Source organism: Jaculus jaculus, chromosome 17, assembly GCF_020740685.1.
Source record: "Jaculus jaculus isolate mJacJac1 chromosome 17, mJacJac1.mat.Y.cur, whole genome shotgun sequence".
Lineage (NCBI taxonomy): Eukaryota > Metazoa > Chordata > Mammalia > Rodentia > Dipodidae > Jaculus > Jaculus jaculus.
In genome coordinates, this window is record NC_059118.1 from 52,053,620 (window position 1) to 52,073,652 (window position 20,033).

The window sequence follows — 20,033 nt, forward strand, 5'->3', positions numbered from 1 at the left end:
CCTATAAATGTTTGTTTTACTGGCTGCACGTGCAATTATGTTGAGACTTGCCTAAGAACACCAGGAGATACAGTTATACTCAACAAAACATCTGAAGACAAAAATTGCATTCCACCCTGTGCCACCCTGTCTGAGGTAATGACATTGGCGGGCATATAGGCTCATTCCCTTCTGGCTAACTCCTAGAATTCCAAGAAAGTGATGTTTCAGCTTGCACCCAAAAAGAAGTGTAACCGTGTCTGTTTTCAGAAGTGCACTGTCGTCCACCTGTCTGTGGCATCCGTGCCCTGGGTTTCTTGTGGCACCTTTGGAGTTTCTGTGAACACAGTGATGAAGAGCAGTCACCTTGCTATTTTGCCCAGACCTTTTGGTTCCATGTCTTCTGAGCAGAAACTTACTTATTTATATATTTATTTGTGATAAGGCCTCATCATTTAACCCTGGCTGCCTTGGTACTTGATATGTAAATCAGACTGGCCTTGAATTTACAGCAATCCTCCTGCCTTTGCCTCCTGAGTGGTGGGATTACAGGCACGTGCTACCCCTGCTCCGTTTTCTGATCCTCCTCATTCTGTCCCCTGTGAAGAACTAAAGCCATAAGAAAATTCTTCACTTCTCTTTCACAAGTTTTACAATCTCGGAGGATATCAGAGGTTGATAAGAACAACTCCACTGGAGAGATGATCGGTGGGAAAGAGCACTTCCTGTGAAGCATGAGGGCCAGCGTTTGAGTGCCCAGAGCCTATGTAAACAGCTGGGCATGGCCACCCATGGTTGTAAGCCAAGTCCTTCGCAAAGCAGAAATTGGAGGATTGCTGGGACTCACAAGATTCTTCATTTTAAGAAAATACATGCCTATGCATGCACATGCCCAGGGTATGCATATGACACACATGCCACACATTATACACACATACATGTGCAAATATTTTAAAAGAATAGTTACATCAGGAAGGCCAAGAACTACCCTAGGATCACGTTCTTTACAAATTAAAATTTAACTCTTAAATTTTATACACAAAGAAAATATTTGCAAAGCACATCAACCTAATATTTTTTTACTTTGAAAACTTTCCTCTTTTGGAATTTTCTTTAGGTGTAATTTTAATCGTTATGGGTTATTAACTTGAAAAAATGAACATTATAAGGACTGGGGTGTGGCTCACTGGTAGAGTGTTTGCTGAGCACAAGCAAGGCTCTGGGTTAAATACTGACAAAAGAGAGTCAATATTATAAAAGCACATATGGATCTGGGGAAATAGTTCAGTGGTAAAAAGCGGGGACTCACTGCACAAGCGCCTGAGTTTGATCCCAGCACCTTACAAAAAGCCAATTATGGCCACACGTAGCTGTGATTGCCCCGCTGGAAGGGACAGAGACCGAGGTGTGGCTGGCGCTCCCTGGTCAGCCAGTCTAACAGAAAAAATAGTGAGAGACTCTGTTTCAGGGACATAAGCACAGGTGTGAAAGAAAACTCCAGCATCCAAGCCAGGCGTGGTGGCGCACACCTTTAATCCCAGCACTCAGAAGGCAAAGGTAGGAGGATTGCCGTGAGTTCGAGGCCACCCTGAGAATGCAGAGTGAATTCCAGGTCAGCCTGAGCTAGAGTGAGACCCTACCTCGAAAAACCAAAAAGTAAAAAAACAAAACAAACAAACAAAAAAAAAAACACCCAGCATCCTTCTCTGGCCTCCACCCCCATGTGCATAGGTCATACATGTCAGCACACTAGTGCGCATGCACCATACACACTCACAGATACACCACATGTACCACATACACTCACATGATCAAAATAATAGGTACGTATATAGTTGGAGAATGGAAAGGCTGTAACTTGCTTTTAAATTTCTCATTATTGGAAAAAGTGAAAATTGTCAACCAGAACCTTGTGTTTTAAGTGACAAATATATGTTAGAGTATGTCTACCTACTAAAGGAAAATACCAATGTATTTCAACAGCAATTTAAGAAAATTTAAGTCTAGGGTTGGGGTGTCGGTCAGTTGGTAGAGTGCCTGCCTAGCATGTGTCAAGCCACGAGTTTGATTCAAAGCAACACACAAAACTCGGTGTGACACCTACCTATCATCCCAGGACTCGGGTGGTGGCAGCAGGAGGATCAGGAGTTCAAGGCCATCCTTGGCTACGTAGGCAGAGCAGCCTCGGCTACATGAGACCTTGTCTTAAGGAAGGAAGAGAAGGGAAAGAGAAGGGGATTTAAATTTAAGTTGATTTAAAAGCTTTTATTCATATACAGCATTTCTTTACTCTTGGGCTCTTTCACTCCATTTCTTGGACTCGTTACCAGTCCTTGTGAGTGTCCAAGTCTGTGCCTTTATCACCTCAGGCCAGTGGACATGTGTTTACTTTTGTCATCTCATCTTTTAGATCCTGTGACCAACTTGCTGAATTTACCTTATTTTTTCTCTCTCTCTTTCATTGTTGTCCTCGATGTGGCGGCTGTGTTGACGTCCTTCTTCTGTATCTGCTCCTGAATTCTGTTCTTTGCCTCATGAAGAAAACCTCCCAAGGTAAGTGCTGGCATGGAATCGGGTATACTGACATAGTGTCCAGAAGCCTGGAGTTTTAATTCATTACAGGAACCGATGAATGTAATACAGAAGACAAAGCGGTATTCTGGCTGGAACTTGGGGTGTGAACAAACAACTCGTGTTGATAAAATAATATAAAATTAGATTATCTCTCTACCTTTACAAGCACATTATTTCATTCAGAATAGATGTTCAGGGCCTCAGACCCGCCTGTCAGGTGTGTGGTTCAGTTTTGTTGGTGATGGCAAAGTCTGAGGATCATGAGCCAGCAGGTGCTTGTCAGCTCACGAGCTGGGTGAGCATAGGAACCGGGACGGTGTCCGGTGACCAGCCTCAAAAGCTAAAGAACAAGCATGGTAACCCTTCTCAGAATGAGATGTCGCTGTGAGGATGGCTCGGACAGACCTTCCACACCTTCAGATAGAGATCCAGCCCACCACAGACTTTGAGCGCCATTGGAGTTCCTAGCTGGTCATGAGCACTTCCTGCAGCAGTACATGCTGCTCACGCCAACTTTTGGTGGCATTTCCACTGATGGGCAGACCAAAGCTGAAGAATAAATTGGGGTAGGGTAAGAAGGTATTTGAGTGGCCAGTCCCTAAATGAAGGAAGGTGGCTTTTGTTACCAGTGAACAGCTTGTTGAGTTTTAGGGGAACACTTAGTACCAAAAATAACCAGAGATTTGACCAGCCCAGGCAATGATGCTGACTATAGCTGTGCTTCTTGGGATGGCAGCTAGGCACACTCGGGCTGTACTTACAATACGGTCAGAAGCTAGGGTATGTGAGAATGTGGGATCCATACTTTACTTTCCTCTGCGGCTGTGAAAAAGATTCCAGCGTAGCTCCTGGGTTATAGGAACCCACTGAACGTTGTTTCATGCCTTAGATTTATTATAAGCATCATTGGCATTTTCTTTGGTACCAACAGATTCAGCCCCAGCGAGGAAAGCACATACTGAACAAGTAATAGGAGATGTATTAGGAGGAAATCTGTTACTGAAATGCCAGCTACCAGGCATCCTGGGCAAACCTAGACGACGAGGAAATTCTCTCTGAGTAACTGGGGATGTGCATAGATAGAATCCCTAAACTCTGCAACCTAGAAAATGTCTCCATTCCTCGAGAACAGAAGCACCCTCTATCCAACACTTTATTACACTATTGACATAAATGATCAGTCTAGTGATAGATTTACTTCTTTTCTCTTAGAAAAAGGCAGTGTGGGCTGGAGAGTTAGCTCAGCTGGTAAAGTGATTGTCTTACAAGCATAAGGACCTGAGTTCAATATGCAGTACCCACATTAGAAAAAAAAAAAAAGGAAGAAAGAAAGAAAAGAAAAAGGTAATATAATTCTGAGCAATCCCACATATGGCTGCTTAGTAAAGGAAAGACACCAAGGTTGAAAAGAAGCCAAAAACATGTTTTAAATCACCATTTCTTTGTACATGGGAATGTTCTGGTTGCTTTTAGACTGTATGTGTTGCCTGCTGGTTTTGCTAAGTATCCTATTGACAGTTCCTAAGAATTCTGAATGAAAGTCACAAAATAAAATTCATGCTAAATCATGATGTTAAAATATATTTAAAGGGCTGGAGAGATGGCTTAGCGGTTAAGCACTTGCCTGTGAAGCCTAAAGACCCCAGCTCGAGGCTCAATTCCCCAGGACCCACGTTAGCCAGATGCACAAGGGGGCGCATGCGTCTGGAGTTCATTTGCAGTGACTGGAGGCCCTGGCGCGCCCATTCTCTCTATCTGTGCCTCTTTCTCTCTGTCTGTCACTCTAAAATAAACAACAACAAGAAAATTAAAAAAATTTTTTAAATGTTAAAAATATATATATATTTAAAATATACACAATCTGTGAAGCACATCTTAAAAACATATAGATCCTCTTGAAACCTAATGAATGCAAAAAGAGAAAAATTAAGGAGACATGGAAGTTGATGCAGGGCTCTCCTTGTGAAAACCATGCAGGTGGCAAAAATATGAGAAAAGCAAAGATGCTTCTAATGATTTTGTAAGAATGGAAATGTTGGCCACTTTCTCCGGGAAGCCCATAGCCACTCGCAAGTGTGTACAGCTGTCCTTTATCTAAGTAGCCCTCCTTATCTTCATGCCCATGCTGAAATATATATTACTAAACACTACCTTTTTTTTTTTTTTTTTTTTGGTTTTTGAGGTAGGGTCTCAATTTAGCTCAGGCTGATGTGGAATTCACTCTGTATTCTCAGGGTGGCCTTGAACTCATGGTGATTCTCCTACCTCAGCCTCCTGAGTGCTGTGATTAAAGGCATAAGCTATTATGCCAGGTTCCAACTTTTCTCAAAGGAAAAAAGAAAGTGGGCTGGAGAGATGGCTTAGTGGTTAAGGCACCTGGCTGAAAAGCCTAAGGAACCAGGTTTGATTCCCTAGTGCCCATGTAAAGCTGGATGCACAAGGTGGTGCATGCATCTGGAATTTAGCTGCAGTGGCTGAAGGCCCTGGTCTCCCCCCTCCCCCCGTCTCTGTCTCTGTCTCTTTCTCTCCTTTCTCTTTCTCTCTCAAATTATTGTAATAAAAATATATTAAAGAATAAAGAAAGAGAGAGAGAGAAAGAAAGGGGACAGAGAAGGGGAGAAAGAAGGAAAGAAAGAGAGAAAGAAAATAAGTTAGTTACTTTTATTGAGCATGGTATACACCTGTACTTCCAGCCCCACAAGATGTTGAGCCAGGAATTTGGGTCCACCCTGTGCAACACGGTGTGATATCAACTCAAAAAAGAATTTGTTAGGGTTTGGGAAGATAGCTTAGTGGTTAGAGGCATTTGCCTGCAAAGCCTGATGGCTAGGATTCAGTTCGTAAGCCACCCACATAAGCTAAATGCAGAAGGTGGTACAAGCATCTGGTATTCATTTGCAGCAGGAAGAAGTCCTGATGTACCCACCTACCCACACAAATAAATAAAAATTTAAAACTTTGAAAATTTACCTAAATCCATGAGATTTGGGGCACAAATAACCAAAGCCCCAGAGAAGACAGGCAGATCCAGATTAACAAATAATTCGTCCAGTCAGGAACAGTGCCTACATGAACCAGACCTAGGCTTAGCATTCCAATGGGATGGGCCAGAGAGCGCATGAACAGTATTCTAAAATAAAGTTGGGTGTGTTAAAACCACAAGAGCCTAATACATGTGAAATTCATAGGGTGAATACTCCAGTTTGGAAGGTAAAACAAAAGCAAAACAGTTCTCATGTGATGAAGGTCAGGTTCAGACATCACTGTATAAGCTGGGCATAGTGGTGCTCTCCTGTAATCCTAGCACTCTGGAAGCTGAAGCAGGAGGATTGCAAATTCAAGGCCAGCCAGGACAACATAATGATACACTGACTCAACAAACAAACCAGGGCTGGAGAGATTGCCTAGTGGTTAAAGCACCTGCCTGCAAAGCCTGAGGACCCAGGTTTGATTCCCCAGTACCCACATAAGCCAGATACACAAGGTGGTGCATGCATCCAAACTCCAGCTTGTTTACAGTGGCTAGAGACCCTGGTGTGCGCCTATTCTCTGTAAATGCATATCTGTCTGTTTATCTCTCTCAAATCATTTTATTCATAATCATTTATTTAATAAATGGATATTTAATAATCAAACAAACCACATCCTACATCACTGTACGATCCAGGAAATCTCAAGCCCTGATGCTGGCTAGAGTGTAGGGGCCATAAGTGCCTGGAAGAGGCACATGTCCTGCACTGTCCCTAAGAATCCACAGCCATATTTAGCAACTCAGAGCCTAGGACTGGAGGTGCGGCTTAGTGGCAGAGCCCTTGCTTAGTGTGCACAAGATCCTAGGTTCACCCCCAGCACCACAAAACAAATTGAGAACATGAAAATAGAGAAGTACTCCATGATGACGTGATATGAACAAGAACCAACAGAACCTAGAAGAGCTAGAACTAGACTCACGAATGCTTCAGATGTTCAACTTGTTAGTTACAGGCTTCTAGTAAACCTGTTGGGTTTAAGGAAATACAAAACGATATTGAAAAATGTTGAAAATAATCCCTGGAAATTACTTTGTAAAAAGTAGGAAGCTAGGTATGGAAAAAATACAGTAGAAAGTCTCAGTCTGAAAAGCCCAAAGCCTAAATTAAGAATTTAGTTATGATTCTGTAACAGAACAGATAAGCAGAAAAGAGAATTAAGGAAAGGGAAGATGAATTAGTATAAAATGTCAAAATGAAGAGACAAATGTTATTGAAACAACCGTACATCCATATTGTTTAAAAGCAAACACAAAGCCAGGCATGGTGGCGCATGCCTTTAATCCCAGCACTAGGGAGGCAGAGGTAGGAGGATCACTGTGAGCTCAAAGCCGCCCTGAGACTACGTAGTGAATTCCACATCAGCCTGAGCTAGAGTGAGACCCTATCTCGGGGGGGGAAAAAAAAAACAAAAAAACACACAGACCTTACATCCTTCAGGAATTAACCCAGAGTGGGTCATTGACCTAAAGGTAAATGCAAAGCACCAACACTTTTAGAAGATCACACAGGAAAAGATTTAAGTGACTGTGGCTCTGGCCATTTTAGATACAATGCCAAAAGCATGACACATGAAAGAAAAGTTTGCCGGGCGTGGTGGCGCACGCCTTTAATGCCTTTAATCCCAGCGTTCGGGAGGCAGAGGTAGGAGGATCGCTGTGAGTTGTAGGCCACCCTGCAACTCCATAGTGAATTCCAGGTCAGCCTGAACTAAAAGTGAGACCCTACCTCAAAAAAACAAAAAAACAAAAAGAAAGAAAGAAAGAAAGAAAGAAAGAAAGAAAGAAAGAAAGAAAGAAAGAAAGAAAGAAAGAAAGAAAATTTGTCGTGGAATTTTACTAAAAGTAAAAACTTCTCAGGCTGGAGCAATGGCTTAGTGGTTAAGCACTTGCCTGTGAGGCCTAAGGACCCCAGTTCGAGGCTTGATTCCCCAGGACACATGTTAGCCAGATGCACAAGGGGGTGCACACGTCTGGAGTTCATTAGCAGTGGCTGGAAACCCTGATGCACCCATTTTCTCTCTCTCTCTCTCTCTCTCTCTCTCTCTCTCTCTCTGCCTGTCACTCTCAAATAAATAAATAAAATAAACAAAACAATTAAAAATAAATAAATAAAAACATCTCCAAAGACAATGTTGAGTGGAATGACAAGCTGGGAGAATGTATTTATAGAATACCTGATAAGGGATGTTGAAATTATGCAAAGAACTCTTAAAACTCAGCAGTAGGAAAACAACTTACTTGAGTGGGCTTAGAGAGAGCCCTAGTCTGTAAAGTGCTTTCTTTGCAAACATGAGGACCTGTTTCATCCCCAGCACTCACATAAATGCCTGGTGTGGTGGTGCATGCTTGTAATCCCAGTCTGGGGAGCAGGAGACTGGAGGAGCCCTGGAGCTTATGGGACAGCCAGTGTAGCCTAATTGGCGAGCTCTAGACCAATGAGCACTCTTGTCTCAAAGGTGGTGGACGACATTTCTGATGACATCAAGGATGTCTTGTGGCCTGTACATGCATGTGCACAAAAGTGCGTGTACACCTGAAGTTATGTGTCCCCTCCCTCAATTGAAGAATACTCAAAAGATCTGAGTTGACATTTCCCCAAAGATGATGTACAGATTGAAAATGCCCATGTGATAAAATGGTCTCCATCATGTCACTAGAGAATTGGACATTAAAACAATAACAAGATGCTACCACACACAATAAAAGCCACATAATTACCAAAGTGATTAAGGCTATGCCGCAGCAGGAGCTCTGACACCCGTGAGTACATGTGGAGCAACCTTCAGTGTATGTTGCTAAGTATGAGAAGCTAATCTGTAAAGGCTCCCTGAGGTGTCACCCCGACTGTGTGACATTCTGGAGAAGGCCCTGCTGTGTGGGCAGTGAAAAGAGCAGTGAAGGAAGGAAAGAAAGGACAGCAGGGTTGCTGAGCAGGACACTCAGGTGAAGTAGAAAGAAGGCTTCAGGACAGCTAAGCTATTAAGATGGACAGAGCAGCTTGCCAGAGAATGAGCCCAAAAAACTCACTGCTTCAAATCCCTTCTCAATAAGATGCAAATGCCTGCTTGGCCCCTGTCCCTGCTGGTCTCTCTGTGCTTATGACAAAAGAGAAAGCGTTGCCTGGTTCTTACAGGTGTCGCCATCAAGTTGGATTCTCTTGTCATTAGTTTGTGTTTGGGCAACTATTAAAGCTATGTCTAATTATGTGAATGTTGCAGTCAAGTTCGCATTGCTTGCCCCGGCCAGCAGGGAGTCGAACAAAGAAGCGAGGTGAAAATCAACCTGAATGAAAGTAGGCAAACAGACACAAGAAGGAGACCATGCTAGATGTTTGTCACGGCCTCAAGAGTTTATTCTTACATGTAGGTTTATATAGGGTTGTAGGGGGAAGGGGACGTGGCCAGGGCAAGGACTTGTCAGGAAACCTAGAGGGGATGTAATTAGGTGTTCATCTAATCTTGCCTCACTGGCTTAACATCCTGACTGCACCAGGTTTCACATCCTGACCATAAACTGGCCTTTTGCAAAAGATAAGATTCTGTAAGCAGTCTGCTGACCGGTTCCAGAAGTACCTAACAGAAAGCTGGATGGACCAGCTTTCTGAGTAATGAGTCAGCTTATGAGCAGGCCCAGGTAAAATGGAGAGGCTTTTGCTCTATGGCTCCCGACATTGCTGGCAGCTTGTGGGAAAGAAGGGTTTATGTTGGCTTACAGACTCAAGGGGAAGCTCCAAGATGTCAGGAGAAATGATGGCATGAGCAGAGGGTGGACATCACCTCCTGGCCAACATCAGATGGACAACAGAAACAGGAGAGTGTGCCAAACACTGGCATGGGGAAACTGGCTATAATCCCCACCCCAACAATACACTGCCTTCAGGAGGCTTTAATGCCCAAATTGCCATCAGCTGGGAACCTAGCATTCAGAATACCCAAGTTTATGGGGGTCACCTGAATCAGACCACCATAGTGAGAATGGTAAGTGATGATCACTGAAAATTGATGTGTACTCTTTCTGTTATGAACAATGATTTTGTATAGTTTATAAGAAATGTAAAGTGAGAGAGCTGAGGGTGGTCAAGGAAGAAGGGCATTAGTAGACTAGAAGGTGTGGCTGGCAGCTTTGAACTCATCCTACTTTGGGCAGTGGGAGGAGGAGGAAAAGCCAGGACGAGCAAGGTGAGAACCAGGTGCTCATTGCTCAGTAGTGGTGCTGCCATATGGTAGGGAATTCTTAAACTTACTCTCTCTAACTTGGTTTGGTTTGTTTTAGAGGACAAGGGAGGTTGGAGATGTTTTGGGGGACAGGGGTCTACACAGTAGGCTGAGGCATGTGGTCTTCCCACCAGTCTCCTGAGTACTGGGATTGTAGCTGTGCACCATGCCTGCTTGGGAAGGAGGCGGCCAACCTGGTGTGCAGCTCTCCCACCTGAGATGGGTTCTGCTCAGTCTGGTGTTACGTTCTGTGATGGTCCTTGTTTTCTCTAGCCTGTTCGCTTTTGGTGAGGATAAAGCATTACGCCTAAAGGAGATGAATTACAGACCTGCACCCTTCTGGTCAGTATCCAGCTGGCCACAGTGGCCTTTGAGTATGCTGTGTGTGGCTGATGTGAATGGAGATGTGCAGCATGTGTAGAGCACACAGCAGATTTCTGATTAATACAGGGCAAAAAGGAAAATGTGACATATTTTCTATATGCTGTGTTGAGTAATATATGTTTTACTAAAATTATTTTCTCTCTTTTTACTTTGTAACACACCCATGGAAACATTTAAATTGCACACGTATCTCACATTGTCTTCTCACTGGCCAGCTCTGTTCAGAGCAGACACATGGCTGAGTGCTTCCATCTCTCCAGCATCTGTCCTTGGCTTTGATTGTTTTCTTCCCAGATAAAAGCAGCAGCCTCACTGTCACCCTGAATGCTTGTGCCCTTGTGTTTGGTTCCAGGGAAGCTGCTGTTGTCACGTGAACTCAAGGGCAGCATAACCCTCCCCATTCAGTCCCCAGCACTGGTATGATGAATTACATACACTCTTGTTAGTGTGGGGTGTATGATAGGAAAAGTATAAAAACCAAGAAAAAAGAAAGGTTAGCTTGTAGAGGCTCAGAGCTGAATCTTAATCTTGTGGGCTAGAAAGGTTATTTGGGATTTTGCATTCATTATGTGACCAGAAGCACGTGGGCTTCATCTGACTTCAGATGCAGGATATGCTGGTCACAGAGAAGACACGGCTCATGGCACAGGAACCACTTTGTAAGGCTGCGTATGCCAGGTGACGCGGCAGTGACACGCAACAGAGGCTTATTTCTCTAAAGTTACATCTCAGCCAAGGTCAGCTGTGGCTCTGAACCATGTCACTTTTACCCTAGCTCCTTTCTGAAGGAAGCGTTTCTGTCTGGGACTTGCTAACTCTGTGACAAAGAGGTAAAAGAAAGAACCTTGCAGAGGCTTAGGATAGAGCCATTGCTGGGAGCCAGCATGGGAATCACGTGGTCAGACCTGATGTCCCTGATGTCAGTAGGGGCAGGACTTACATCTTTCCCCATCCACAGGGCATGTGGCACTAGGCAGGGACATGTAATCCTCTTTTGGGGAGAGCAGAGTCATGTGGAACAATAATGCTATGTGCCACATTTTGTCACTCAATCCTATTTTTAAATTTTTTTATATGAAAATTTTCAATGAAAAGTGGGATTTTCTTTTTTAATTCCCAAGTTTTCAAGAAACAAACAACTGAGACTAGGTAGATGGTTCAGCCCGTGAAGTGCTCGCTGCACAAGCAGGAGGACCTGAATTCACACCCCTAGCACACACAGAGGCAGGCGGGGGTGGGGGCAGCCCATCTGTCGTCTTGGCGCCCGGGAGGTGGAGGAAGGGGATTTCTGGGCCTTGCTGACTGACCGAATCTGATGAGCTCTGCGCTTACTTGAAAGACCCTGCCCCCCGCAAATAAAGGGGCATCCCGGGCATGGGATGCCTTTAATCTCAGTACTTGGAAGACTGGGGTCAGAAGCTCACTGAGTTTGAAGCTACCCTAGAGCTACAGAGTGGGTTTCAGGCTAGCTTGGGCTAGCGTGAAACCCTACCTCCAAAATAAATGAAGTAAGTGGAGAGTGATTGAGGAAACTACTTGAAATCAATCTGTGCACTCCACACGCACGCGCACTCACGTAAACCTGCAGGTCCACATGCATGCCCACCGTACATACACAAAACCCTTCAGTAACCTGTCACTTTATGTTTTTATCTTGACATTTCTGTAGACTTTGCCCCTTTCCCCTTCCTCCCTGGCTTTTGTTCAGAGCTGGGAGCTCTCACTGAATGCCTAAGGCTGCTGCAAATACAGATATCAAGGTACAAGTTTGCAGAGATCAGGGCCCCCAAAGTAAAGATCTTCCTTTCCTTTCTCAGCAATGTTCCATATCCATATCCAGAACAGTGAAAGCCTTCTGACCAGAGAGATTCTCTGGAATCCTACCAGCCGGTCATCCTCTGGAGAGAAACCCTTCCTCACTCCTTTCCAGAGCGCACTGACTCAGTGTAGAAGTTTGCAACCTCTGGCTGCCTCAGGTTCCGTAGACTCGGGGGACCTGTGGTCTTAAAGTCAGCCCAGCCTCCTTGTTTCTGGCTGGGTACACCTGGTCCAGCAGGGAATGGCAGGCTCAGGAGGTGAGGTCCTGGGCAGAACCAGATCCTGATACTGCTCATGGTAGGCAATGTCATGGTAAATGAGTTCTGGTTTTCCTTTTGTAATGAGAAACTATAATGATGTGTTAGAGATAGTTAGTAGGCCATAGTGTGTGTGACTTTTTTAAAGAAGGAATTCCTTGGAAGTGTCCACATTTCCTTTTAAATGCACTGTTGGGGAGGTTGAATGGCTCCGTTTTCAAGAAGTAATGAGGGCATGAAAGAAACTGAAAACCCAGATTGTGCACTCTTGGTGCCCCTTCCTCCCACCCTCAACAACCTGTGAGGCAGATGTTAGAAGTGAATGGTAAAGAATTAAGCATGGACTACTGAGCAGAATGTTCTCCGGAGTTAGTGTGTGCCACTAGTTATCCGTGTCCTGTGTAAAGTGGAAGCTCCGTGCTAGGGAGGTACTGGCATGGGACTTGAGAGAACTAGTTCTTTCTTCCTCGCTTACAAGGGAGTTCTCGAATGAGTAAATGCCCTCTGAACTTGGAGCCATAGTCTATGATTTTACTTGCAGAGCCTCCTGTGAGGGCTGGGCGGGGGGGGGGGGGGTTTCCCTGAGACCAGGGCAATGCCTCATTTCTTACAGATCTACAGCAGATGTTGGTTTGATTTTAGTCTTTAAGATGCCTTGACATTTTCACAGTTGGGCAATACTGACTGTAACCCAAGACATTGTTTGGTGTGTAGTTAAAAGCAAATGTAAAGGAAATGATTAATCACGTTGAAGAAAGGCAGCAGTGGCCAGACAGACTTTGAAACAGAAAGGGAGGGCGGCTGCAAGTGGAGCTAAGAAAGGCTGATGACTCCGGTGCTCATCTTTGTGCTTCTGGGCAGCTGGGGAGGCTGGAGTTTGTGGCTTACCATGTGACTTCTGCACACAGCAGTATTAGTGATCAGGACTTTCTGTGCTGAGCTGCCCCGCAGATTGTGTAGCATAAGTGAAGTTTCACTCTTTTTTAAAATTATTTTATTGTGTGGGTGGGTGGGTGGGTGGGTAATGGGCCTTCCAGAGTCTGCTGTGGCTACAAACAATGCTAGACAAATCCACCACTTTTTTGCATCTGGCTTTATGTGGATGGCTGGGGAGTTGATTCCAGGCCAGCAGTCTTTGCAAGCAAGTACCTTTAACCACTGAGCCATCTCTCCGGCCCCATAACTCTTCCTTTTTAAAATTCACATTTATTCATTGCACAGAGTGATGGGCAACTCTGTTAATGTTTCTTTACTTTTCTGATGCTGGGAGAGAGGAAACTAAGAAAAGCATTGGAACTTAGCATTAAAGGAACATTTCAACACAAAACAAATCATAGAACTTTCCTTGTCTTTTGGTATGGCTCAGTTCTCATAGTGCTGAATGGTGAAATGTGGACAAACTCAAAACAAGTCCTTCATATTCATCATGACCTTGCAAATCAATGAAGTTGAAAAGTAACCACAAAACAGCACCTTGGCAAACTAGTATTCCTGAGAGTGGAGTGATGGAGGTTTGCAGAGATCTCAGGAGTGGTTTTCAAAGAGAGTAGGGAGCCTGGGCATGGCAGTGCACACCTTTAATCCCAGCACTTGGGAGGCAAAAGTAGGAGGATCGCTGTGGGTTCGAGGCCACCCTGAGACTACATAGTGAATTCCAGCTCAGCCTGAGCTAGAGTGAGACCCCACCTTGAAAACCCCCCAAAAAGAGACAGCCCGTGAATGACAACTGGGTCTGCAGATGTGAATAGTGATTTACTGTTCAGAGAGGGGATGAGGATAAGGCCGAGGAGAGAGACCGCCCCTTCATACAAAGCAGACCGAGTCTACACAGAGCAGACTCCTTCTCCATTGGAAGCCCTTTTGGTTTTGGAATTGGGGCTAGAAAGTGTGTTTCACACGAATATTTCCAACATAGCACTAACTTTACTTTCTGCAGCAACTCTTCTATGGCCTTTTTCTTTTTCTTTTTGTCTTGGCTTTTCTCTGGACATCTGCTTATATCCTGTACAGGTAAGGAATAAAGAAGTGAATGGTCTCAGCAAACTTCCCACTGAGATGAGAATGTGCTTAGGCCCAATGAGCACTCTACAAGAGGGTCTGTAGTGTTAGCAGGGGAGACGCGCCCACAGTAGGTCATGTTGACTCTGCTAAAGGAGCTGCTGTGAACTGAGTTGTGATGCATGCTAAGCAGAGCAGCAGCAGCATTTTACTCAACTCGCCACAGCCCTGACTTCAGGTAAAAAAGTCAAGGGATGCCGGGCGTGGTGATGCACGCCTTTAATCCCAGCAATCGGGAGGCAGAGGTAGGAGGACTGCCGTGAGTTCGAGGACACCCTGAGACTCCATAGTAAATTCCAGGTCAGCCTGAGCTGGAGTAAGACCCTACCTGGAAAAAAAAAAAAAGTCAGGGGATGGAGAGACCAGTCAGTGGGTAACAACACTTGACATGCAACATGAGGGCCTGATTTGTCCTGAGTTTGATTCCCCAGCACCCACATAAACAGCTGAGCTTGGCCATGCACACCCGTAACCTTAGTCCTATGGAGTGTGGAGATTGGCTGACCAGTGAGCCACAGCAATTCTCATCTGGCTGAAAGAAAAAAACTAAAATACTCAGCCTCAAAAAACATGAAGATGAGTGACATAGAGAGGGATGGCTGATGTTCTCATATGTGATATTGAGGGGATGGCTGATGTTCTCATACGTGACATGGAGGGGATGGCTGAGGTTGTCGTATGTGACATGGAGGGGGATGGTAATGTTCTCGTGTGTGACGTGGAGGGGATGGCTGATGTTCTCATACGTGACATGGAGGGGATGGCTGAGGTTGTCGTATGTGACATGGAGGGGGATGGTAATGTTCTCGTGTGTGACGTGGAGGGGATGGCTGAGGTTCTCGTGTGTGATGTGGAGGGGATGGCTGAGGTTCTCGTGTGTGACATGGAGGGGATGGCTGAGGTTCTCGTGTGTGACGTGGAGGGGATGGCTGAGGTTCTCGTGTGTGACATGGAGGGGATGGCTGAGGTTCTCGTGTGTGACGTGGAGGGGATGGCTGAGGTTCTCGTGTGTGACATGGAGGGGATGGCTGAGGTTCTCGTGTGACGTGGAGGGGATGGCTGAGGTTCTCGTGTGACATGGAGGGGATGGCTGAGGTTCTCGTGTGTGACATGGAGGGGATGGCTGGTGTCCTCGTGCGTGACGTGGAGGGGAATGGCTGATCTTATTTGTTCTCTTCGTGTGTGCGCATGGGGCACATACATCTCTCTTTACATATACCTACTTATCCCCACACACACACACGCAAAACACCATGCCTGTGCACACACACTCACACAATTTCACCTAAGTAGACAGCTTGAATTTGAGAACTGCCACTGTCCTCTGATGTAGCACACACACCAGAAGAATTACACAGAAGAAATCAAGGGAAACAGTGAAGGATGTTACTTTGACAAGGAATGAGTCACAGATTACTGGGACTGGGAGGAAAGTGAAAATTTCAGGAAGAAGGGTCTATTAGTTGTTGTGCCCAGATACTTGAGAGGAAGCCATTTAAGCTGGTTGAGGTGGCGCATGCGGGTAGGATATTTCTTAAGCAGTTGGGAGGCAGGAGGATCAGGAGTTCAAGGCCAGACTGGGCTATACATTAAAAAAGAAGCCACTTAAGAGAAAAGGAAGGCTCATGGTTTCAGGGAATATAATCTGTGACATTAGACTGGGCATGCAGCAGGAGTGTGGGGCAGGTGGTCATATTGTGTCTACAGTTAGGAAACAGAGCGGATAGGAAATGGGACCAGGCTATAAACTGCCAAGGCCTGTCCCTAGTGATCCACTTCTTCCAGTAAAGCTCCACTTCCTAAAGGTTCCATAACCTTTTAGAACCTTTAAGCTGCAACAGAAGGGCTCGCTTACTTCTGCTTCTTTCCGTTTTTCCCTGAGTTGTGCACTGAGGTCCCTGGCATACCCGATGACTTCTCAGTCATTGGTGGGGAGCACAGAGCTGAGGAGGAGGCTGACCCTTGACAGAATACACAGAAGAAGGAAACTTGCATAGTGTCTTCGTGGGTGACGCAGCCTTGTCACTCTCCCGACGGAAGTGAGCGTGGAGCTCTGACGAAGTGCAGGTGGGCGGCTGAGGGTCTGCTCCGTAGTCAGTGCTGTTATCTTAAGCAGCCATTCAGCATGAAAATACCGAGTCACAGGATTGATGAAGAGATAAGTCGGCAGGAAGTGGCTCTCAGACATAAGATCCCAAGGTAGTTTTGTTCAGTGAATGCGGAGAAGGAAGCCTTTGTCCCTGTGAGAAGACTGCAGCAGAACAAAGGACTCCTAAGCAGACGTACGTGTTGCACAGAGGCCAACTAGACAGCATACAGGTCAGCCACAGGAAGTAGGCTCAGAAAGCGTGTATGAGAGAACGGCACTTCAGCTCACATTGAGTTAAAGAAACTAATTAAAACAAGATAGGCTTTGATTCATATTGCAAAAGTTGGATGCATATATTCAGTTTTTCTTCAAATAACATTATTTTAAAAAATTTTATTAACAACTTCCATGATTTTAAAAAGTACCCCATGGTAATACCCTCCCTCCCCACTTTCCTCTTTGAAACTTCACTGTCCATCATACCCCCTCCCCGTTTCAACCAGTCTGTCTTTTACTTTTGATGTCATAATCTTTTCCTCTTATGATGGTCTTATGCGGGTAGTGTTAGGCACTGTGAGGCCATGGATATCCAGGCCATTTTGTGTCTGGAGGGAGCATGTTGTATGGAGTCCTGCCCTTCCTTTGGCTCTTACATTCTTTCCGCCACCTCTTCCACATTAAACCCTGAGCCTTGGAAGGTGTGATAGAGATATTGCAGTACTGAGCACTGTGGTCATTTCTTTTCATCACCATGATACCTTCTGAGTCATCCCAAGGTCACTGCCATCTGAAAAGGGAAGATTCTCTACCAAAAGTGAGAGTAGCGTTATTATAAGGGTGTGAACATTAACCGAAGTGCTTACTGGGCAGTTTGATAAGCATAGTATAAACATTTAGCCAGACAACAGCAGACGTTACACCCCTAGGGCTCATGACTACCTTTGTTTTAAGTTTCCAGTATCGGGTATTCCCTTCCCATGGAGTGGGCCTCCAGTCCAATTAGAGGGCAGTTGGTTTCCACCACAACAGATGTGCCACTATTGCACCTGTTGGCTCATTTAGCCTGGCTGACCAATTATAAGGCTTACGGTGTCTACTGTTGAGTTTCTTCACTGGTGGTATCTCTTTCTCCCATTGAACTACATGTAGAATGGCTTCTTCCAGCTTTCTGTCAGCTGGTCTACATGGAGGAGGTTATCAGCTCAGATCCAGTAAGATTTCTAAGTGGCCTTGCAGCCCCAGTATATGGAGTCTTCAGCAAGAGGGTCTTACCATCTATTGCTGGTGGGAAACCAAAGGCCTTGGCAATGGCCTATAATGTTTGGGGAGCCTCAGGGACCTCCCTGGCCAACAAGTCACTGGGAGATATCCCCATTCGATAAATCACTTTCCACCTGGGTGAGGGATGTGAGTCTTATGAAAATGATTTGAGAAACAACATCTGCATGGTCTTTCGGGATAAATTATTTTCTGTTTTGCCTTTTTTATTGTTTGTCTGAGACAATGTTTCATGTAGCCCAAGCTGAGGCTGGTATTGGACTTCTGATCCTTTTGCCTCCACCTCCTAAGTGCTGGGGTTTCGGGAGTGTACCACCATGTCTTTTGCTTCTGGTTTTGTTTTTTAAATTAGACTCTAAGCAAGTAGAGGACAGAACATGTGTCCGCTCCTGCCTCAGCCTCCCCATGACTAGGACCGCCACTGGCTCGCGCGTTCTTTCTGTAGGTTCGAGGAACGACTACAGACACGCTCCTTAGAACGCTGATGCCTTCTGGTCTAAGGAGCTTACAAGATTTGCCTTGCATTTTTCTAAAACTGCAAACGGAATTTTGCTGAAACACCCCCAGAGATCATACTTCCACATAAGCCTAGAGTTTGTGCAGCATATGGCTTCCAAACCTTGGAGCACCATTACCTCAGGATGTGTGTCACCAACACGTCTGCCTTATTAGAAACAGCATTCGTTCATTGGTTCAGAAAATGCTAGAGCTGAGGTGGGCGGAGCAGTCACAGCAGGCGGCAGTGAGTTCAGGGCTGGCGTGCGCTGTACAAATGGGGATTGGGAGGAAGCCGTGGGTTCTGAGAAGGTGGAGCTGAATTTTCTGAAGACAATAGCTTTCAGATTTTAAAAATTACCAGAGAATGTCTGTAAGCTTAGCTGTTTCTCTAGCTGGAAAATATAACCATCTTTACCCCAAATCCTTTCAACAGTGGTGGGTGGTCAGTGTTGGTGAAATATAATTTATACCTGCTTCTCTTGTTAGTTTGCCATCACTGTGGCCCAGCCTTCTTAAGTTACTTGTTCAGTTATATTCAGGTGTTCAGATGTCCCCCATCACCCATCATATTGGTCAAGTTCTTGTTGCTGGGACAGAATACCTGACAACAGTCAGTGTAAAGGAGGAATGCTTTCTTCAGCTTGCCCCTCCAGGTTGCAGCCCGACCTGGTGGAGAGGGCATGGCGGCAGGAGCTTGAGGCAGCTGCTCACGTTCTGTCCACAGGGAGGAAGCAGCGTGATGAATGCCGGTGCTCAGCCAGCGCTCTCCTTCCATACAGCCCAGGACTCTGCCTGCATGCACCTAATCAAAGTCATCCCACACAGGTGATGCTAGGTTGGGTCAATATTAACTCTCACCCATACCTCACTTAAACTATAAGTGGCTTGGGCTGGAGACATGCTTAGCGGTTTAGCACTTGCGTGTGAAGCCTAAGTTAAGTACCCTGGTTCAAGGCTCGTTTCCCCAGGATCCACGTTAGCCAGATGCACAAGGGGCACATGCGTCTGGAATTCATTTGCGGTGCTGCAGGCCCTGGCGTGCCCATGCTCTCTATTTCTTTCTTTCTCTCTCTCTGCCTCTTTATCTGTCTGTTGCTGTCAAATAAAAATTTAAAAAAAGAACAAAAAAGATTTGTTTTAAAAAAAATACGAGCAGCTTTTTAATGAATAATGAAATAAGCTAAGGGAGTAACAAAATAAGTTAGTCCTGGGTTGGAGAGATGGCTTAGTGGTTAAGCGCTCGCCTGTGAATCCTAAGTACCCCCGTTCGAGCCTCATTCCCCAGTACACACATAAACTAGATGCACAAGGTAGTGCATGCATTTGGAGTCGTTTGCTGGAGGCTCATTCTCAGGCCCGCCCTCTCTCCCTCTTTCTCTCTATCTCTCTCAAATAAAAATAAAACAAAAATTTTTTTAAAAACATTAGTCCTAAAATCAAATATTTCTCTAAGATATGGAGTCTTTGAAGGAAATGATTTTTTTTATCTTTTTTAATAACAGAGAATGTGACTTAAAGTGTTAACTGTTAGAAATGTGCCCCTCCTCCCCCACAAAATAAACCAGGTTTGGGGAGATGGCTCAGTGAGTAAAAGCATTTGCCATGCAAGTGTGAGAACATGAGTTGAGGCCTCAGCACCCCCACCACCCGGTAGCCTGCCTGCGATCCCAGCACACAGGAGGTGAAGACGGGGTCCCCATGGCAAGCTGGCTAGCTAGACTAGCTGAGTCAGTGATCTCTGGGCTCAAGGAGAGACCCTGTCTCACTACTCAACATCAGCATCTGGCCTGTGCATTTACAAACATGTACATGGGTGTGCAGATGCATGTGCCCCCTTTGCACTCATGTGGAGG

At 45.3% G+C, this 20,033-nt stretch overlaps 1 protein-coding gene across 6 annotated transcripts in view; it reads left to right on the forward strand.

The window, feature by feature from the left end:
* Positions 1 to 20,033, forward strand: part of Kif13a (kinesin family member 13A) — a 213,424-nt gene that overhangs the window by 79,935 nt on the left and 113,456 nt on the right. For all 6 annotated transcript variants that reach the window (XM_045136321.1, XM_045136320.1, XM_045136323.1 and 3 more), the window contains exon 3: positions 2,520 to 2,532. In XM_045136321.1, coding sequence (XP_044992256.1) covers positions 2,520 to 2,532 — 13 coding nt within the window. The remainder of the gene's footprint in view (positions 1 to 2,519; positions 2,533 to 20,033) is intronic.